Raw genomic sequence first — 23,912 nt, forward strand, 5'->3', positions numbered from 1 at the left:
TCATCAGGCACTAAAACTGAAGAAGAGTAGGATGAATTGAATCTTATCCCTTATTTTTTAGAACAAATCCTTCCGATCATGAATCCATCCCATTTCTTGGTGCAATGGTCACTCTACAAGTATAAGTGCTTGTAGGGTGTTAGGGGGAAGAGTTGGAGTTCAAGTTTTTAAGAGGAAGCTTCATATATATTTACATTTAAATTTAAATTATGCTAGAGTAGAATTTCTGTCTTTTATAAAAAAAATATATTAAAAAAAAATCTTAAAACTTAAAACGGATCCAATCTTAATTCTTAAGTAACGACTCCACCATTACTTCAGCTCTACTTTTCTTTGTCTATATAATATATATATATATATATATATAAGGAAAAAAAAAAAAAAAAAACTCTTGCATCTGGTTCCGTCCTAGAAAGTCCAACACCGTGTGCTGTGGGAGCCATTGGAATTTGCCATTACCCAGCCCCAGGCATGGGATAGGAGAGAGAGACCCATAAAATATTTATTTATTTAATTTGATAGTAAAATTAAATGTTAGTCAAAGTCAGAGTCAGAGTCTCTCTCCCACACACAAACACAGTACTCACACGTGTGAAATCGCTGCAAGGCTTGTTTTACTGTTACCCTCACATCTCACACGTGCGACCACCCACCCCCCCCCCCCCCCCCCAAACCACGTCGTCCATTTATAACTATAAATGATAATAAATATATATAGAATAAGATTCATTCGATAGCTTAGCTTTATCAATATAATCTGTCTCTCTCATCTCAATAATCAAGATTTGGCTCGCATTTCTTTCAGGAAGACTTGTAACACTGTAAACCAAAAAAAAAAAAAAAAACTCTCTCTCTCTCTCTGTGCCTATTGGAACCAAATCTACCATGTCGGTCAGTATTTTCCTTTATCTCTTTTCTCTCTACGTATTGTCTGATTTGTTAGGGCTTTGACAGCTTTGATTTTGCTTTGCTTATTGCTTAAGTTTTAGTGTTTGTTTGTTTGACTCTCTGTGTGTTACCCTCGGATCTGTCTGATTCTACGTTGCTTCTTTCATTACGAGATTTCCTACTGCGATTTGATGATTGACGAAACCAGATTCGTACATATGTTATGTTGTGTCTCTCTGTGTCTGTGTGTGTGTTTGAGAGAGAGAGTGAGTTGACATGTACTGGGTGTTAGAATGTAAGGACTTTTCTTTGTTTTGGGTTTCTCAAAATTAAAGAACAGAAAATAGATTGCTTTAGCTATTGGATCTTTTTTTTTTTTTCAAATTTGAGCCTAGGATTTTTGTGCAAGTGTCAATTTAGTTCTTGCATTTCCAATGTGAATTAACACCCTAATATCATTATGTTTATAACAAATACAAATTTTTGTTAAAAATTTCCATTTAATCTTTTTCCACCTTTTTTTTTTATAAAAAAAAAAATCCATTAAATCTTTACAGCATGGTGGACTACAAGACGGATTAAGCTTGATCTAAACCGCTAAAAGGACCATACTTACATATATATTGTTTGGGCAAGACTTAGGTACGGTACTGTTCCTTAAGTTCCCCTCTTAAAATGGATTTTTTCTCATGGAATAGAAGTGTTTTTTTTAGTTAAGTAGCCACATGGCTCAATTTTAAGTGGAGAACCTAAGTAACATCACCTAAGGTATTTTGTATATATTGTTTTCTTGATAAGCAAGTGCAGATTTTTTGAACAAGACTACTTCATGTACATGAAAGTGTAGTAAACACAAAGAAGTCTAAAGAATTAGTAAAGATTATGTAGAAAAGGATAATGATTCTAAAAACTTAGGAATGGAGTAACTATTATTAAAACCCCATGCTCAAGACTAATCCAACAACAATCTAGCAAACAGCTCTATCATTTGTTACCCTGAGGATTCCACACCCTCAAATCTATGAAGACTACGTTCCCACCACGAAGTCCACATCAACCATAACAGGGTTAGGTTCTAAGTATCCAAAGACTACTTGCCTACCCAATTTCTCCAACCAAAGAAGAGGTCAGTGGCCTTTTCTGGTAGCATCCGATGAAACTCAAAGGAACGAAACAAAAAACTCCACAATGCAAATGCAACACTATAGTGTAACAAAAGAAAGCCCCCAACATAATGTCCACGATTGATTCATGGACTAAATTGATGCACAAACATAATGTCCAAGGGGTTAATCCTTGAAGTTGGAATAGTGTTGTAAAAAGCATGTTTAAAGCTCAAAGCTCAAAGCCAAAGGTTTAAGTGCTTCACTGCCTCAAGAACACATTTCTGGCGTTTTTTGAAGAAGCACAAAAGCATGCCCATGTGCACTTTTTTAAACAAAAAATTCTAAATAAAAATATTAATCATTAGAATTAGTTGCTTGTAATTTTATTATATAAACATTATCATTTAGGTCGCGCGCGCGCGCGCGCACACACACTAATCTACATATCAAAAGACATGAACAAGGATAGTTTACTATTCTTGTAATTTTTTTTAAAATGTCATGTTTAAACTTTCTATGCCACAATTATCAATTTATTATCCTATTATCCATTGATAATTATTTCAAATATTCTATATTAAAATTTTGAGAAATTGAAATAACCTATGTAAAATTTGTAAGTGCAGTTGCAATATCTATTTTAACTAATAGGAAAAATATATTACTATTTTGGTTTATCATTATTATTTTTTAGTTATACACTGAATATTTTCATCAGAGTTATTTTATATTAAATTTGAAAAATGTGTGCCTTACTTCAATCAGGCACATGCTTGTCCTTTGCACCTAGGCTCCAAGAGAGATGTGCACTTGACTCTTTTACCAACATTGAATTGGGAATGTAGAAACTAAATTGACACTCAAAAGTCCAAGGATGAGATTTTAAGACACCCTCCTGCCCCTTTTTTAATTCTTCCAATTCAAGTTCTCCTGAAAAGATAGATTCATTTGTGAACAGGATTAGATGGTTTTGCATTTGTGTCATGTCTTCAGCCTTCATTTTTTTTTTTTTTAGGTTCTGAATCTAGGGTTTATTCTATATGATGTATGCTTGTGTTTTGGTTGCATTATTGACTTTGTGGTTCCTGTTACAGCTTGAGAATTTTCAGGAGCTGTGCTGGCTATCTTTTTGCCTGGCTTTGGAAATCAAAGCAAATGAACTGGAAAAGTCATTTTGTTTGTTTGTCTTTCTTAGCCTATTTTGTACAGGAGATTAAAATCATTAAATAATTATTGTGCAATAGGACAATGGTGGAGATGTCCTTGGTTGGAGCATTGGGATATAGTACCAATGAGTATACCATTTCTTTAAAGGGGGGAAAGGAGTATGATTGTGCAATATGGGGGGAGAACCAGGGGAGGGGAGGGTGGGAGGAAGGAACCATACGATTAGCTCAACTCATCTGATTGTAGTAAGCAGGGCACAAAATTACTTTCTCATATATATTGTTCTTCTTTTCAGATTTTATTATTGCATTTAACTCCAGGGGTAGCAGAATTGGCTAGGGACCACACCTGATGAAGTGAAAGTTACTAGTTTAAATCTCCCCTTCCCCTCTCTTTTGGGGCCAAAATTAATAATTATAAAAAAAAAAATATTGCATAAAATTTACCATAATAAGCCAAAGTTGTCATTACATTGTGGTTAAGGCATACATTGGATGGCAACTACTCTTAGGCGTGATTCTGAATGCTAATTTGTAGAAGGAAAATAAAGAATATTATTCTGTTTTTGGCAAGAAAATCTTTTAATAAATTCTTCTGAGTATGTATTGTATAAATTATAACTTCTCTGTGATGTGGATAGTTCATAAACACCGATAAGTATACCATTTCTTAGTCAAAGAAAGAATTTCACTCAATCTCAAGATAGTGTGATTACTCCCTCCTGCCCCCACTTTATGGTTACAACAATGGGGGAGGGGGATTCAAATCCCAGTTCTCCTAATAAAGAAGAGCAGGTTGACACTAAGTGATAATAATCAGCTGCGCAGTGCACATCTGCAGGAGGTTCTAGCCTTCTAGGTAGCTTTTTGAAAATTGTCACATTGATAAAGTTGGGTTTGGCATAGATCATAATCTGAGACTCACCAATTATGAGGGAGTTATCACAGAAAAAATTTCCACTCTACTAATATTCTTATTTTATTTGAAGAGCCCACTCAACTACTTTTCTTAGAACTGAAGAATTGAGTTTTAGTGCTTGAAAGCACTTCATTCTCTTTATTTTTGGCCATGCAGTGGTTTTAATGGATATTCATTCTACATTTTCTGACTTGGAATTAGAAAATCAGAGCTCCTGATATCTGACCCAGTTGGACCCCTTGGTTTGCTGAATTTTGAGTAGCTCTATTATTCTTTCCAGTATTATATTTTCTCAATGGTGTTTAGCTTATACAATTGCCCTGAATGCAGATAAAAACTGTTAAAGTTAGCAATGTTTCCTTAGGAGCATCTGAGCGAGACATCAAGGAGTTCTTTTCTTTTTCTGGTGATATCGAATATGTTGAAATGCGAAGGTTAGTTTATGAGTCAGTTCAGTTGTTTCCTCTCCCCCCCCCCCTCTCTCTCTCTCTCTTATTTGGTTTTATTTTTATATGAACAACCAATCCTACCAAATGCTAATGCTTATGCAGTGATAATGAGCGGTCTCAAATCGCATATGTCACCTTCAAGGATTCACAAGGAGCTGAAACTGCAGTTCTTCTTTCGGTAATTTTACCCCCCCCCCCCCTCCCCCTTTTTGTGATTTTAGTTATATCACTTGTAAAAATACTTCTCTTATTATTATCATGATTCAGGCTTTGTGGTAATGGTTTTTTAATGGTCTGAATTATCAAAGATGTATTATTATGGTTTTTTTAATGATCTGACTTGGAGGATTGCCTAAACAAAATGTGATATATGGAGAACAATAAATTAGGGATTTCAGTTGTTTGAGGGCGAGGGAGTAAAGAGCTGTTATTTGTGTTAATCTACAGTGAGCTTAATGCATCATGTGAAGTGTGATTAAGCTTATACATGAAAGAGAACTGTTTCTTATGTTTTTTTTTTTTCAAGAAAACTAAAGAGAAAACAATATTTTGAAAAACTTTTTTCATTTTTATTTTCCAAGAAGTCAAAGACGGTTTTGTAGATGCAAATATATATCTAAGATACTAAACATGCATATGCACAGGATCCAATTGCAACAGGGATTAATGTAATCTTTTATTAATCAATATCAGCTTTGTGCAAATTTGTGATCTTAGGGTTGTGAGCATAGTGGAAAGGGAAGAAATCAACTAAGAAGCACTAGCAGTAGATAAGTGTGTGTTCTGTGTGTTAGTAGTGACATCCATTCTTGAAGAGAGTAAGAGCAATTCCATCATAGAGATGTGAATGTACAAACTGGTTCTTTATATATTTTGGGGCAATTACACTTTACCCCCCTAAACTATATTCCTTTTTACACTTATCCCCCTAAACTAAACTATGAGAATGCACACTATACCCCCCCTAAACTATTACCCTCCTAACACTTGCCCCTCTAAACTATGAGAATGCACACTTTTCCCTCCCTAAACTATTACCCTTCTAACACTTGCCCCTCTAAACTATAAGAGTGCACACTTGACCCTCCCTAAACTATTACTTGTGTAACACTTTGCACTCCATCCCATGGGTAATAGTTTAGGGAAGTAAGTGTACATTCTCATAGTTTAGGGGGTAAGTGTAAAAGGGATCATTGTTTAGGGGGGGTAAAGTCTGCATTCTCATAGTTGAGGGAGGTAAGTGTAGAAGGGGGTATAAGTTTAGGGGGGTAAAGTGTGCATTCTCATAGTTGTAATATTTGCACTAAACTCTTTGAGACCTTAGAGTTGCTAGTTTCGACTGGGTTTTTATAATCCTGAATAAAATGCTTATTTACTAAAGCTGAAGGTCTGCTTCTGGGAAAAAAACAACAGGAAAGAAAAGAAAAAGATTATTGCATGGCTAAACTAATCCTTTTACACAAGTTATGAATCATATAACAACAACAGCAACAACAAAACCTTAGTCCCAAAACTTTGTGATCAGCAATAGATCCTCAATGGACTAGTTATGATCAGTCACATGTATTCTTCTTTGTCATTCTATCTTAACCAAAATATACTTTATGTTACTTCCTTAAATAGTATGTCTTTTTCTTTTTTTTGATAAGTATGTCTTTTTCTACTACTACTAGCATTGTTTGGGGTCTTCATCTCCTGTTTTTGTTCCCTAAACTTGAATCAAATCTCTCTTCCTCACCGATGTATTAAGTGCTTGTTGCACATGGTAAAACCATCTCAAGCGACTCTCCTTGATCCTTTCATCAATAGGGGTCACCCTTATCTTTAAACAAATCAATTAATTTTGAATACCATTTTTCCTTGTATTTCCACCTGTTCATGTTCACATTCTCATTTATACTAAACTCATTTTATTTATGGACATCTTACTTCTTGATAGCCCAACATTTAATGCAATATAGCATAGCTGTTCTTTTTCTTTTTTCTTTTTTGGATAAGAGTACATCATAGCTGGTCTTATAGTCATATTGTAAAAAATTTCTTTTTAACTTAATAGTTCTAAGCTATAAGGTATCCCTCCAGATATTTAACTTGGCATCTAGTCCTTGTCTCCATGTTTTGTTTCATTCACTAAAACTATATTATAAGCAAAAAGCATATACAAAGGGATTTCATCTTGAATCGGTGTAATAAGTTCATTCATAGCCAATTAAAAGAGATTTACTTATAGTATACATATTTTTCATTTACATTTATCACGTTAGGAAACTCATTTGTGATGCCTCCATTTCCAAAAAATTCCTAAATTTCTCTTGATTTCAAAAGTGGAGGAGTGATTTGAAGGTTTAAAGTTAAATTTTTTTTTTAAAAAAAAAAAAATTTTGCCCAATCATTTGCTTTTGAAATCCTAAATTGGCGGGACTTGGAGGTGATGAGCTGCTAGATTCTTGTGGAGCGTAATGCTGCAATTTCCCTTCTATTTTTTTTTTGGTTGTCTTACTGATGGCTTCTATAAGAACTAGATTGTGCCATGATGTTATACAAGTTTCAGGTGCAATATATAGGCAGAAGATTCTGAAGAGGGTATATTAGTTTTGGTTGTTAACTTTGTGATCCATCGCCAAGTCTCTTTGTTCAAGCTTTGAGTATCGTAAAAAGAATGAGCTTTTATGATTATATAATAGATAGAGAGATCTCTGATCACGCTTTGAATAATATATAGTGGGAAAAAGAGCTCAACCATCTCTTTGTAATTCATTGACCGTGGTTCTGGTTTTACCCAGCTGTACTACTGTTTTTTGGCTACATTAAATTGGTCAACTAATGATAATGTTGGATACATTTCATATTATACAAGGTTCCCTACTCCTCTATTCACGTGAAAAAGTTTCACTTAAAACTGAATGTAATCTCAGGGAGCAACAATAGTTGATTTGTCTGTCAACATAACTCTGGATCCAGATTACAAGCTGCCACCTGCTGCTTTAGTACCCCCTGTAAGTTTCTTGCACAAAACTACTATTTTACTAGTTTACTGCATAAACCAGAATGGAACTGACCTGATTGGTGCCCAAATCTCTGTAGGCGACAGAAAATAAAACTCCGGGTGGTGCTGAATCTGCTTTTAGAAAGGCAGAGGATGTGGTTAGTGGCATGCTTGCTAAGGGCTTTATCTTAGGCAAAGATGCAGTGAACAAAGCAAAGACCTTTGACGATAAGCACCAGTTATCTTCAACAGCCTCAGCAAAAGTCGCTTCTATTGACCAAAAGATTGGGTTCAGTGAGAAAATAACCGTTGGAGCTACTGTGGTTGGTGGTAAGGTCAGAGAAGTGGATCAGAAATTTCAGGTTTCAGAGAAAACAAAATCAGCATTTGCAGTTGCAGAGCAAAAAGTCAGTACTGCTGGATCTGCCATAATGAAGAACCGGTATGTATTAACTGGGGCATCATGGGTGACTGGTGCTTTTAGCAAGGTTGCAAAGGCAGCTGAGGAAGTTGGGCAGAAAACAAAAGAGAAAGTGGTAGTGGCTGAAGAGGAGCAGAAGAGAAAAGTGGTGGATGACTATGCGTATGTTCATCTTTCTGAGTCCCCCAAAGCATCAGCACCAACTGAGCAGCAACCTTCCAAGCCAGCACCTGCTCAAGGTTTGATCCTTTGATTTGTTACTTTGTAAATACCAATGGAAATGCGACTTCCATTACTGCCTCTAGCATGGAAGTGGTGAACGTAGGACTCTCCAATTAGTTGGTCATGATTGCATTTATTATCTTGACTTTTCTTTATAAGAATGTCAAACCGAATGTTTGAGGTGTTATTTTGACCATTTTTTTCTCTTTTTTGTTTCTCTATGATTATGTGTCAATGTGGTTTTCGATTACATTTAATATAAGCAACAAGTTTTAATGCAGTTGTACTTTCTCTTGTTGCGTGTGTTCATCATGCATGCAAGATGTCGAGCATTATTTTTCAAAAGCATAATTTTTTTTTATCAATATAAATATAATATTCTTTTATATTCACTAAAAATTTAAGTTTTTGGATTAGGTAGTAAATAACTTTCAATTAATGTGGAGTTTGGCACGGATGGTGTAGAAAACATTTAACTCTATCTAATGATATATGTTATAAATAGTCTTGTAGTTCAATGGAATTGCATGCCTTTTGGAGTTTAAATTCTCATTTCTTGTTATTGTAGCTGCTGACTAAAAAGACTAGAAAATGGGAAATTATATTTTACCATTTTAAACTATACTCCCAATTACACTTTGCATTCTAAACTTTTCAAATACATGTTTTGCACTATAACCCTTGTTACACTTTGCACCCAACATCAAGTTTGTTGTTAACTTGGATGGAAAACCATGGTATCGCATAAAAAAGACTCAATTACCCCATCTTCTCAATCCCTTAAAACCAAAGGGGAAAATACACTTTTTTTCATCTTAAACTATACTTCCAATTACACTTTACATTCTAAACTTTAAATTTTCGTCAAACTTAATAGCAAACCTTAAGAGCAAGCTTGATCTTGGGATGCAAAGTATAACAAGGGTCATAGTTTAGAGTGCATGTTAAAGGTGCAAAGTGTAATTTGGAGTATAGTTTAAGAATGTAAAGTGTAATTTTCTCTAAAAAAAACTAATGATGCACTTTACAAATAGTTATATCGGACTTGAAGCCCAACTAATATGTGCGTGTATGTATGTATGTATTTCTTGAAGACGAGTTTGTATCACCGAGAATTTAGGTACCTGAAATAGCATTGGAGGCATTGAATAAGAAAATCTATATATAGTGTAATGGTAGTGAATTGAAGGGTATTTGTGTTTTCTTACTTTGAAACGAGTTCTTGCATTATTATTATTTGAGAATAAAGTTTGATAACATGACGTTGAAGGCATTTAAGGAACTGCTTCAAGTTTTATCGATGTTTGAGGTTGGAGTACCCTAAACTAAAGGACATCAGAAACAAATATCAGGATATTTTCTTTCTTCTATTTAAAAAAAAAAAAATCTAAACTACATATTGATGCATATTTTCTTTAAACTTTATTTTAAGGGAAAAAAAAGTTAATTTTTTTACCGAACTTATTTTGCTTTTAAGTCTAATAAACCAATGAAAACAATAAGTTCATTCAAACGAGTGTTAAGACAAGGTTGGCAAATTTTGTCACTTCGATGGTTAGAATAGTTCTCAAAATTGTTCGGCAAGAAAACACAGTTTTGCTTACTCTCTTTTCTGTTTACCTTGTTTTTGAAAATATAGTTGAATGCATATTATTATTTGGTCCATTCTCACAGCATCGAGTAATAGTTGTTTTTTCCCAAATTTCTCCCTCAACTCTTGCTGCTTTGTGAGAATATTACAGTTAGTTTTTATATATTTTTCCTACTTCATTGAAAGTTAAAACTCAGTTAAAGGGGGAAATGGAATTAGATGATTTCTATGCTAATGCATAAACTGGGGAAAAAGAGAATCAGGTTTAAGTAACCAAGATTAAGTGATTAATCCACTAACTAGCCCCTTCCCTAAGCATTACAAAAATAGCAAACAAAGTTGTATAGGGATAAGTTCTTATCAAAGTGAAAAGGTCGCATTACTTTTTATCTCATCCTCATTTCAAATAATCTAACTTTTAACTTTTTAGAAATGGACAGGCTCCCCTCCAGTTCAAAATGTTCTCGTTACCTCCTGTTTTTGTTTAGATAGAAGACACTTGGCAGATAAAAGATCTAAAGGTTACAATCAAGCCACGTCATTTCTTTTCCCTCTAGTCTCTAGCCCCCCTTTCAACAGCCATCAACCTCCCTTAGCAAATCCACCACCTCCCTTATTAAATCCACCGCCCAAGCCGTGACTCCACTGAAGTCTGAAAAACAAGATTCAACTCTGAAGAAAAATTTGCTTCCGTCATGACAAACTAAGCTCCAAGATTTTGGAATTTTTAGTTTCAGCGTGTAAAACTAGGATCCAAGATTTTGTATCTAAGGTCCAATGGCACTCGATGATACCACATATTAACGTCATTAATATTTTGATATCACCAAGAATCTTTCTTTTACTTTTGATTATGATGTCTTGGTTGTACTTTTCTTCTTCTAAATCATTGTTTGATTTTATGAATTTCTCCTAAAGCTTCTTTCTTACGCATTGAGACAAGATTTGATAGATCTTTGGGCCCATTTAGTATGTATGTTTAAATAACAGTTTTCAGTTTTTTTGAAAATACATGTGAGTAAAAAAGTGTATGAAAATATGTGTAATGTTGTTTAAAAACTGAAAATATGTATTTAAGCAAATGTACCAAATATTTTCTTAAGCTTCTTTGCAATCTTGAATTTGAAAGGTACGGGGAGGGAGGGAAAGTTCAAGGTTTCATACATTAGTACCACTACGAGGGTTCATACAAACTTATGTTTGTCCATATAAATCTTTTAATCAAGATATTTTCTTCTTGTTAAAAATAAGATCTAGAGTGAACTAATCAATTAATCAGCTAAACTCTAAAATTAGAGAAAGTCTAAAATTAGAGTCTCTTGCAACCGGAGTCCTCGATGCTAGTTGGCACAAATATTCAAGGTCTTAACAATGGTGCAAATGAATCAAAGTTCAATTGTCGAAGTGGGTTGTTGTGACTTGTGACTTGTGAGCAATGAAAGAAATACAAAGTTGGTATGATTGCAAGCCCATAATTTTTTTGTTACCCTTGTCTTATCCACCCAAATGTCAATACTTCATTTAAAAAATAAAAAATAAAACGCTTGAATTTTCTGCTATACAAAGCAAATATGGTGGACTTGATACATGCACCATTCATCTAACATGATAGTTTCACTTGATTGTAAAATTCATATGTTGTGAAAGGGATAATGCATATTTGAATGTATAAGGCAATTATTAAATATTAAACCTCAAAGGAAGTATCATATCATAAAAGACAATTTCCAAAGGAAGTGAATTTTTTTTTTTAACAAAAAAAAAAAAATCAAAGAAAGAAAAAGAGAACCCAAAACTTTACAAGACATAGTGTTTTGGCATACTAATACTATATTTTGAGGGTACTTTCTATTTGATCTAAGTATTTTCTTAGCAATTAAGTTAGTCCTTAATTATTTCTTTCAACTTTATGTCAATTGAGTCTTTACTGTCATATCATTTACAGAATAAGCCTACGTAGCAAACGATGTGCATTTTTAGTAAACATGTGACTAATACAATAATAATAATAATAATTTTATTTAACATTATGAAATTCCACGCCAGCTAAAAAAAAAGAAAAAACAAATTCTTCATTTTTTTTTTTTATATAAAAAGTTTAGCTTGCAATTTTCCTTTCACTTTTTTTGTCAACTAAACACACAATATATTCAAAACAAATCGATTCTAATTTTCAATCTCTAATTTATTTTATTTTATTTTCTTCCACTTTCTTGGTAACCAAGCACAACACACCTTCCTTGGAAAAACCACAAACAACCCAAAAAAGCAACATCCAGATATGTGTATTGAAAATTAACACCCCCCCCCCTCTTCCCCACACACACATAAAGATTCATAACAACATGTTAAACACACATTCACAAACATTCTAACGTGATTGTTTGCAATGGTGCAATTGAATCAAAGTTCAGTTGTCGAAGTGGGGTGTTGTGACTTGTGAGGAATGAAAGAAATACAAAGTTGGTATGATTGCAAGCCCATAATTTTTTTGTTACCCTTGTCTTATCCACCCAAATGTCAACACTCCATAAAAAAAATCCTTGAATTTTCTATACAAAACAAATATGATGGATCTAATATATATGTATCGTCCATCTAACATTCTAATATGATAGTTTCACTCGTTTGTAAAATTCACATGTTGTGAAAGGGATAATGCATATTTGAATGCATAAGGTAATTATTAAATATTAAACCTTAAAGGAAGCATCATATCACAAGCACAAATCATAGACGACAATTCCTAAATGAAGTGAATTTTTTTTAACCAAAAAAAAAAGAAAAAAGAAAAGAAAAAGAGAACCCAAAACTTTACAAGACATAGTGTTTTGGCATAATAATACTATATTTTGAGGGTACTTTTTATTTGGTCTAAGTGTTTTTTTTGAAATTAAGTTGGTCTTTATTTTTTTCAACTTTATGTCAATTTAGTCTTTGCTGTCATCTCAATTACAGAAAAAATAAAAATTTATTTAATATTATGAAATTCCATGTCAGCAAAAAAAAAATTCTTCATTTTTTTATTATATAAAAAGCTTAGTTTGCAATTTTTCTTTCACTTTTTTTGTCAACTAAACACACAATACATTCAAAGCAAATCAATTCTAATTTTCAATCTCTAATTTATTTTATTTTATTTTCTTCCACTTTCTTGATAACCACACACAACACACCTTCCTTGTAAAAACCACAAACAACACAAAGCATACATAAAGATTCATATCAACATGTTAAACACACATTCACAAACATTCTGTAGAACCATATGCATAAAATCTACCACTAACATCATTTTTTTACCTATTACTAACAACTTGTTATCTAAGCTTTATTTTGAAAATATTGTGTTCCTACCTTTGTTCTAATTTTATTAGCTACGTATGTGCCAATAGTGCACAACGTTTGTCACATAGGCATTTTTTATAGGCGAGATAACAACACTGATTAATAGAAAGTTGACCAAAGAGAAGGACCAATTTGACCTCCAAGAAAACATGAGGACCAAATTAAAAGTATCTTAGAAATATAGAGACAAAAACGCTATTTCTACTTTCCAAAAACTAATTATTTAACTCTACGATGGGTCATGCATATTCAACCTTTTTTGAGGACCCTAATTTCACATTATACATATTGTTGAGGCCATTATTCCAAACAAAGAGAGAGTGAAGGAAAAGAAAGAAGGAAGGAAAAGGAAAACTTCCTCAATGAAAGGAATGCACCAAATATTAGAATCAAATCATAGAAAATGCACAAATTTAATTTTTATGAGGCAAGTGTTTTTGTCTTCGTGAGGCATGTGTGTGCTTCTTTCCATCGAAATCCTATTTCTACACAATCAAACAAACCCTAATTCCAAATCATAAAGGAAAATAGAGATATTAAAAATCACAAAAATACAGAAGAAAATGAAAAGAAAAATGGAGAAATTACCTTGCTTGAAGGATTCCAGAGCTTGTTGTTAATTAGGGGGTGTTTGGATTTCATGTTTCCATAACTCATAACTTTGTTTTCAATGGAATTTCCATAATTAAAACTACATATGGGTCCCACGGTCAGACTTTTTTCTCTCTCCAACACACTTTCTCTTCTTCTTTTTTTTTGGTCTTTCGCGGGTCTAAGACACACCTTTCTCTTTTCTCTTATTCTTCTTCGTCTTCTTCTTCTTCTTCCTTTTCAAGTTGGTTTTTGGGTTTGGTTGCATTTTTTTTTCCCATTCCTTTTCACTGGCTTTTGGGGCTTAGGTTCTCTTTTCTTTTTTTTCTTTTTTTCTCTCTCTTATTTTCTTTCCTTTTCACTGGGTTTCCATTCCTTTTTTTTCTTCTCGAGTTCGTTGAGGTTGTCGCCGCTGTTGATGTTGATGTTGTTGTTGTGGTTGTGGTGAGTTGTAAAGGTGGCTGCGGCGGTGGTTGTTGTGATGGTTTGTCACTGTGAGTTGTAGCGGCAGCTACGATGGTGGTTTTTTTTTTTGGGTTTTTGGAAAAGAAAAATACTGGATAGTCTAATAAATTACTGGATGGCCATTTGGTTATATTGTAGATTTGGGAAAAGCATGAAAACAGGGATCATGGTGGGCTTGATTAAAATATGTGTTAACATGGATGAAGAGAAAAACAGGGGAAAACGAAGAGAAAAGCTGAGAAAAACGAAGGAGAGAGGCAGAAAAAAAAAAAATAAGAGAGAGGGAGAGAGAGAAGTCAACTGACATTGGGTCAGTGTGTGGGTTCTAGTTTTTTTGGTTGAAAACATAACTGAGTGATGGTGCCAAACGTGTGTGGTTACTATGGTATAGGAAATTGTAATATTTTAAGTGATAAGTGATACGTGACGAAAATTGAGTGAGGAGTGATGAGTGATGACAAAAAAAAAAATCCAAAGAGGCCTTTAGTCCTCTGAGTTGAAACCTTAGGCTAATTTCCAACTAACCAAAGACTAAAGGATTAGTAGCAAACTACTAAGGCTGCGTTTGTTTCGGCAGTAAATAGTTTCCGAAAAAAGTTTTACACCACTGGGCGTGTTTGGGTTGTCTTGGAAAATTCAGTCAAACGGAAAATGATTTCCGTTGACTGTAAATCATGCCCCCAAACCCTGTAAAACCATTTCCGTTCTTATTTTCACTTCAAACCATTTCTGGGCTCACAGACTTGCAGAGAGAGAGAGAGAGAGAGAAAGAAAAGATCGCGCCAAGCACCGGCGAGTCGCACCCCAGCACTGGCTCCAACCCCAGATCGCACCGGTCTCGTCACACCCCAGCACCGGCGAGATCACGCCTTCTCCATCGCCGATCTGATTCGCGCCTTCGTCTTCGCCTTCGCCGATCGCGCCTTCGCCTTCGCTATCGCTGATCACGATCTCGCCTTCGCCATCGCCGATCACGATCTCGCCTTCGCCATCGCCGATCGTGCCTTCGCCTTCGCTGATCGCGCCTTCGCCTTCGCCATCGCTGATCTCGCCTTCACCTCGACGTCGAACCCAGTCGCCTCTCTCTCTCTCTCTCTCTCTTCGTTCTTCTCTGACTGGATTTGATGAATTTTTTTTTTTTTTTGGTTTTGTTTCTTTTGTGTTTATGTATTGAGAAATTGTGTTTATGCACTGAGAAATGATATTATTTATTTGTTTGGATGTTGAGAATATGTGAGAAAATGTGAACAATAAATAGAAAATGTGTTTTCTATAGTATTTTTAAGAACACAATCAAACACCTGAAAATATTTTTAAAAATATTTTTTAAAATGCCACCAAACACCTAAAAATATTTTCCTTTCCCGAAAATATTTTGCCCTGAAAATATTTTACACTTGGAAAACATTTTACATCCATCCAAACACAGCCTAAAGAGACTAACAAACCTTTTGAAAAAACAGCTGGAAAAAAAAAATTATTTTCTTTGGTTGGATCCTGATTCTACTTTTTTCCTTAAATTATCAATTATTTTAGCTTATGCGCTAAATTTTTAATAACCTTTTTTTTAACTCCTCACGATACTATCACACTTATATGGCATTTTAAGCTTAGGAAATTAGAATATATTGAGACCCTTGAATTAAATATTTTAAAAACATTAAAATAAATAAAAAAGAATGCTTTTATATATATAAGATTGAGATAGTTTTAATCTATGACGTTCGCTCCTAATAACAGTTCTTCATCATCAGACCAAGACAAGAATTGGTTTTTGGTGTAAGCGGAGATTGAGCCTCAGATCTCTTATTCAACCATTAAAGATTCTACCAGTTGAGCTAACTGGAACCAATGGGTATATTAAAATTAAGGTAGAGTTCAGATAATATTGAGACTTTTTAAAATAAATTTAAGAAATAAATTAAAATAATCGAAAATTTATAGACGAAATTGAAACCGAACACGGAAAAAGTCATACAAGAAGATAGATATCCCTCCTTTAGATTATAGAGTGTAGACCATCTTACAAATTTTATAGTATTTGTATTTTGTTAAACTGAATAAACACGATCAAAGCAAATGATGAGAAAAAGTTAAGCCGTGGAGCCCATATGCTAATGATACCTTCTTTCGGTAACTTATCCGTTTGGAAGAAAATGAATTAGCGGATAATGGAGTCGGTTGGTTAGTTAGATTAGGTTGGAGTGTATATGATTGCATGTACCAGCATATGAATTTAAAGTATTAGCATATGATGGGGGCAGAGAGACAGTGAGATTGACAAGTTCAGAACCCAGAAGGTCCACAATTTTCAATCATATAATTGGAGTCCATAAATAAAAGGCCAAATTTTAAATTAAATAGTTTAGATTTGGGTCAATTATCATTTTTGTTTTTAAAATTTAACTCTTGTCTTTTTAATTCTTAAATTTTAAAATTTATAATAATTAGTCATTTTGTCCATTACCATCCTTAAAATTACCGTGAAGTGTAGTAAATTGACGTCATATCACATATAAAATTGTCATAAATCTAGTAGAACGATGTCATATCACATATAAAATTGTCGTGAAGTTTAGTAAAACGATGCCATATCACATATGTGAATAATTATGTTTTATAAATAGTAATGAACCGAAGAATCGACTTGACAAAAATGTTAATGTCTAAGAATTAACATGACAAAATCTAAACTTTAGGAATATTAATGAAAATTTATCCAAAATTAAAAGATGTAATTGAATTTTAGATTAAACCAAAAAAAAAAAAAAAAACAACAACAACAACATTTTGATTTTACAACTGTGAGATAAGAAAACTCCAAAAAGGGGAAGGACTTAAGAAGCAATATATGGAGTACATATTTTTTTTAAAGAGACAATTTTTATTGTGTGCACAACTGAAGTAATAAGAAAAATATTTAACAACAATAACATTCATGTCTTAGTCCCAAAATTTGAAGTAGTTTATGGATTCTCGATAAACTAATTAGGGCCAATCAATTTTTTTCCTGTTATTTTATTTTATCCGAATTCATGCTCTATATTTACTTTTTAATTGACATATTATTTTAGGTCTATTATCCACATTTTTTTTCCATTCAACTTAAATCAACTCACTTCCACTTACTAATTCATTAATTCCTCTTCTCTATACATGACTTATCTTTTGGTAATTTATTCTAATGTCCATGAATTTCGTCTTTGAAGTCATGGGTAACAAAAGTTCTATGCCATTTGAAAGGGGGATAAATAAAACAAAATAAAAGGAAAATGTGGCTGAATATTTAGGCTTAAACACACAAACACACACACACACACACACATATGGAGAGGAATACATCAATTTCATTTAACCAAAGAGGCCAAAATGGCTTGAACTAGATGAAAAATTTATGGTGGCACATCTTTCATTCAAACAAGTAAATAACATTTTACCAATATAACCTTCAAATCCTAGGTATACAAACTTACTAGTTGTTGTGATTTATTTTATTTGACATATTGTGATTGATTATTTGTGATATTGAGATATGTTTTAGTTTTGAATCATTATTTGTGATGCGGTTGCTCGTTGGTTCTAAATTTTATATTAAAAAAATTACTTGTTTGGTTTTTCATAGTTCAAATCAATTTGGTTAATACTAATTTTTTTTTTTTTTTTTGCTTTGATAAAATCTAATAAATGAGTCGACACGACTGACCTGTTTAATAAATAGATTGTGTTAGGGTTAAAGAATCTTTACTTGTTTAATAAACGTGTAAGGTTAGTGTTGACCTACATAATTGAATACTCGCAAGTCGACATGACACAAATTCGACACAATACGAATTGCCTCCTCTACCAACAGGTAGTTCATTAAATACCCAAAAGGCTACTTGGGTAATGCGCAACAGGCTAATCTAAGGCTGGATTGGAGAGAAAGAAATGATAAAAAATTAAGGATAAAGTTTAACTACAAAATTAGTTGTAGTCTTAGACTACAAACTTACTTAATATCTTTTTATTAGAGTGAAATTTTGATAAATCCACTATTGGATTACATCTTCTTCTTATATCCTTCATGCTTGCAAAATTTCAAGAAAATTAAAGATCAATAGCTATGTCATCAATAAAATTTTAAATTGCAAGTTTTTATAATTTAAAATATGCACAAAATATAAGCTTATAGATCATATAATAAATAATATCCGATTAACACAAAATTCAACATGTGTATTAAGAGCATAAAGAACATACAATTCAACGGTTATATTTTTAAAATATGGTGTAATATTTATTTCATTGAGAGAGTTTGTAGTCTTAAGTTACAACCAATTTTATAACTAAACTTCCTAAAAATAATAAAGCCTAAGAGTGATAGGAACAAGCCTAAGCCCAAGTCCAACACCTAACCTATAATTTTTTTAAGTTGTTGCTTAAGTTGTGCAATAATACTTTCTCAAAAAATAAAGGTTGTGCAATAATAAATAGGAATTATAAGATAATGATAGAGTTAGACTCTTTAAGCCAAGCTATTAAATAACCAAACTTACCACCCACATGCATTTATTTACCAAGGTTTTTCCATAAATCGGTTGGCACTCTATACAAGTCATGTGTCACACACATTTATTTATCGAGTTCAACTTCTTTTTTTTTTAATGGCCGGAGACTTTGTTGTTAATTATATCCAATAAACGTGGTTGTTCCATTTGGGTATTTGGCTGGATAAGAATTAGTCATACTTCACATCACAAAGAATATTCGATTAATAGGAATAACAGAGCCAGTCTTAGGGACAGTGTGGTCGTTCCTTCTAAACCACACGCGAACTCCAATAGATTTTTTTTTTTTTTTTTTTTTAAATTTTCGAAAACATGAACCAATTCGTAAGCACATTCGTATAACTGTTCCAGGACGTCATACAAATTAGGGGTTGTTAAATTAGAGGTTATTTGGTAGTATTATTTTAGTAATATTATTTATATTTTTAAAAAATATGCGTGAATGAAAAAATATATAATTTAAACATTGAAAATTATTGTTCTAAACATCTTACCAAACAACACCAGATATTTGAAGAAGATTTGAAGTTCATGTGAATGCATAGGTCATACTCATACTCATACTCCTTTTTTTTTTTTTTTTTTTTTTTTTCTTTCTTTAGTTTTGGTTTTGGTGGGTTAATAATTAATGGGTCACGTTATTACTGCCCTACAGTCTACATCCACATCCATGCTAATTCCAGCTTCTAGGGTCCACCAAACCAAACAGCCTGTTTATATTCATGACCCCATGGGCCATGTCGTATAGCTCCACCCCGTGACAATGGGACCACCTTTTTTTTTTAAGTATAAAATACAAAATTCATTTTATATTTCATCGAAATTCATTTCAGACCTCAAATTTTAATTTTGTCAATTTTAGTCAAGTTTGTTCAATTAAGTAAATTCTAGTAAGCTTAACTGGTAAAGTATTTAATGGTTGAATAAGAGATTTGGAGTTTGTTCAAATCAATTGATGTCTTGGTTTGATGATAAAGAGTATTATCAAGAGTGAACGTCATAGGTTATAAAACTCTCTCAAAAAAAAGTTTGTTCAATTAAGAATTTAAGACATCTCCACCAACTTTTATAAAATATTGCCATTAATTGTCTAAATTTTTATTTATTTTCTTCAAATTTTTTAATTTAAAAAAATCAAATTAATGATTAAAAAATATGTTCCAGATTATAAAAAATAAAAAAAATAACGGAAGTTAACTGAAATGTCTTAATTGAAAAAAATTGAAATTTAGAAAACTAAAATAAACAAAATTAAAGTTAAAGGACTGAATTCATGTAAAATTTAACGGGTGAATTTAGCATTTTAACATTATTATTATTATATTTATTTAATTCATTGAAAGGGATAAAATTATCATAAGTTAAATATTAGTCCAAAAAGAGGTTTGCATCAGACTAGTTAGAAGGATGAGTATTAAAACCATCGAAGGGTCTAAATAAAGGACAGCCTTCCTTAAGAGTTAAGGCTAAAGAGTTAAGACTAAGTCTAAGAGTGCTCTTTCAATGGTTTCTTGGGAGGCATTATCCAGACTATATATTTAATACTTTAATTTTATTGAAAATGAAGGTTGAGAAATAGTGTGAGATGGCGTAGTCCGGCTTCTATGATGCAATCTTCTCCAAAAAAATATAAGCTTCTATGATGCAAAACTATTAGTATAATATTAAGCATAAGTCGTGACTGATAACTTCAATTATTCGGAGAAAAATAAACCATGCTTAAAGTTTTTTTTTAGTTAAGCTAGTGACCAAGCTTAAACTTAACTGCTACGGAAATATATAGTGGGTCAATATTCTTTTTTTATTATTATTTCTTTTGAGAATCTAGTGGGTTGGAGTGTCAAATGCCTTCTAGCTGAATTGACACCTCCCCATGCATAAAGTGCTTGGGGCTCAGGAGGGGAAAGAGTTCGAGTTGCGGAGTTAGCAGCATGTTGTAATTATCTCTATAAAAAAAATTCTAATTGGAGTGAAGTTATATTTTATTAATATTTTTTGTTTGTTCTCTAGGAACTTTGTTTAATTGAAAGCTGTCCAAATAACGTACATAGACTCTTTAATTAGGCCCCATTTGGTAACGGTGTTTAAATAACGAAACTGTTATTTAAACACCAAAACACATAATTCTATACATTTTTTTACTCACATGTATTTTCACAAAATTTAAATAACGTAATTAAAAATCTTTTACCAAGTGAGCCCTAAGTTTTCCCTTTTTTTATTTTTTTACGAGATTGTATGAAGCTTATTGTATTTTGTATTTTTCGCGGATGATACAAAGTATAAACACAAACGCCTACCTTTCGAAACATAACAGTCACTTGGGTTCAAAACATATACGTATTTATTTTTGCCAATTATTATATTATTATTTGTAAGAGTATGAATTTGATTTTATCTTATGTTTTTGCCGGTCATACAAACACAAACGCCAACCTCTTAAAACAGAAAAGTCGTTGGGCAAATGATGATAATGTTAATAATAAACATTCTTTGTTGTGTTTCATGCATGTATTCTATAGTTGTAATCACACCTACTATTTATCTAAAGAAAAAAAAAAAAAATAGGTGCAACATTCTTTTGGACAAAGTTTAGTTACAAAATTGGTTGTAACCTAAGACTACAATCTTATTCAATAAAATAGACATTATTACATATTTTGAATATCTAATATTTGAATTGCATATTTTTTACACTCTTAATACAAATGTAAAATTTTGTGTCAATTGGATATTATTTACTATATGATCTATAAATTTATATTTTATACATAATTTTAAACTATCAAAACTTGCCATTTAAACAATTTATTTATAGCAGTTTCTCAAAAAAAAAAAAAATTTATAGCATAGCTATTGATATTCTTTTTTCTAAAATTTTTGCAAGTATAGAGAATATAATAAGAAGATGTAATGTAATGGTGAACTTGCCAAAATTCACATTCAATAAAAAGATATTGAATAAGGTTGTAATCTTAAGTTATAACCAATTTTGTAACTAAATTTTCTCATATTATTATTATTATTGGAAGATAATGATATTCGTTGACATTTTTAAAAGTATTTTGTAAGTGGATATTTTCTCTAGTAAGTAAAATAGATATTCATTTGTGAAATAACTACCCTAACTTTATGTAATCAAAATTCTTATACGAATGAAATTAATATTATATAACATACATATTTTATTTACATAGTTTCATACTTTTTCGAATAAAACTTTATCTTAATTTTCTCACTTAAGAGTCTCTCACGCTAGCATTATTAATAATAATGATAATTTTAACAAAACAAGGTGAAAAAATAGTACTTAAACAATTTCATCATTACATTTTGAAAAAAAAAGTTAGGGTCTATTTGGATACCTTGGAATTCAGTTTTAATGAAAAATTTTCACAAAATCATACTTGTGGATCCTGTGAACCGTACACAGGACCCACACAAAAACACAAACGCCTGCCGGCAGGACGCTATCCAAACCAACGCTTACTCATCGATTATGGGATGGAGGATTTTAGAAACTTTGGTTTTTTGTGAACGGAAGCAGTAGGTTTTTTTTTTGTTTGTCTTTCTCTATTGAGTTGTGCTAAGACTATCGAGAATGTAATTGATGAAGGTGTGTCCGTGAACCATATGAAAACTTTCACCAATTACCACTCGACATGAATTATGTCATTTTGGTGATCGTAGCTTTTTCCTTCTCTATTTACTGCTACTCCTGAGCTGAACTAACGGGGTCAATGGAAAGTGGGACCAAATGTCACAGACATCATCCATCACTATTCACGACCTGCTACGGCATACAATATTCATAACTTAGAATAATAACACACTTCATCATAGTGCCACGCGATCATCATCATCACCATGAGGCCCATTATCAATTTCTCAATCCCATCATTCTTTACCACACCGTAAAGTCAAAGACTCAAAACTACAAAATTTTATGTTTTTTTTTTAAATAAAAATAATAATAATAAACAATGCGCATACAAATTTATTACAGTTATTTTAATAATAAAAAGATTATTAAAATGATGATTGTATATACAACAGCATTTTATTTTCAGTTTATTCACAGTTTCATAACATTTTATTAGTATCGATAATAATTATTTCAATAATTGTGAAAAAAAAAGTCTATATTGAGGGCTGGTTGATGGATTCATTGGTATGGACCATGAAATAAACTTGAGCATCTCAAAGCTTAATTACAAGGCATCCATCCATGAGTTTCTAGGAAGTTTATAAGCGTGGAGTAGAATATCCTGACCAATGATAAAAAACTAAAATTGCACATCTTTTTTTTTTATAAATATAATAAAATTTAAACTTATTTAATTTGGAGAATGTGCAATTTCAATTTTTAACCATGATTATTATCAGATTAAAACATTAATTAATTTTTAGTAGAAAGGGAAATAAGAAATTTTACCAATTAAATTAATTAAAAATTAAAAATACATTTTTTTATATATAAAAAATTTATTAATATACACTCTTAGTGCATACATTAATAAACTATTTTAAAAAATATACAAATAACCAAACCTTATAAAAAATAAAAATATAAAAAACTATTTTGAATAAAAAGAAAAATGTTAACAAGTATCGTACTTCTTAATATTTCTATTTTTAGGTCTCACTTAAAAAAAAAAAAGAAAAAAAATTGTCATAAAAATTGCCAAAAAAATATTAAAAAAAACAAAAAGTGCCAAAAAAAACTGCCCAAAAATTTGAAAAGTTGACAAAAATTGTGTTGTCGTTAACACAACCCTTAAAAAAAAATATCTTAACTGGTTACACACAACGGTTACTACTCGAGCCACCGACACTTTTTGTGCTGTATCTTTTTCCCGTGAAGCCATGTTCAGACAACGACACGTGTAAAATAGCAGCCCTTGCATAAATGGTTTTAATGAAATTAGATTAATGAATAAAACAATAAAGGGAAAGCAACTTCTAAAAGAAGAAACATAAAAAATTTTCACATGCTGAATTGGAAGAAACTTCGAAGCACAGAAGTTCTGAGCATTCAAAGGTGAGAGAGAGAGAAAGAGTATTTGATTTTACTGTACTAAGCTAACCCCAGTGGTACCATTACGAGGTACAGCTTTTACAGCTGGCATCCCAAACGCAAAACGAGGTGTAGTAGTAACGGTCCGAACACCCAGCTAAGCTATCTAGCTGTAATCCAACAATTTAATAAGCGC

General features: G+C 32.1%; 1 protein-coding gene across 2 annotated transcripts; it reads left to right on the plus strand.

The window, feature by feature from the left end:
• Positions 1–723: 723 nt before the first annotated feature.
• LOC142613299 (binding partner of ACD11 1-like) lies at positions 724–8,437 on the plus strand. Of its 2 annotated transcripts, XM_075785591.1 has the most exons (5): positions 724–891; positions 4,410–4,513; positions 4,631–4,706; positions 7,444–7,524; positions 7,613–8,437. In XM_075785591.1, exons 1-5 carry the CDS (start codon positions 886–888, stop codon positions 8,186–8,188), a joined length of 843 nt encoding a protein of 280 aa, XP_075641706.1. In that variant the 5' UTR covers positions 724–885; the 3' UTR covers positions 8,189–8,437. The 2 variants fall into 2 exon arrangements, with proteins under 2 accessions (XP_075641706.1, XP_075641707.1); XM_075785592.1 differs by lacking the exon at positions 724–891 and having other exon boundaries at positions 4,404–4,513.
• The last annotated feature ends 15,475 nt before the right edge of the window (positions 8,438–23,912 follow it).

Source organism: Castanea sativa, chromosome 10 (assembly GCF_040712315.1).
Source record: "Castanea sativa cultivar Marrone di Chiusa Pesio chromosome 10, ASM4071231v1".
NCBI classification, from domain to species: Eukaryota; Viridiplantae; Streptophyta; class Magnoliopsida; order Fagales; family Fagaceae; genus Castanea; species Castanea sativa.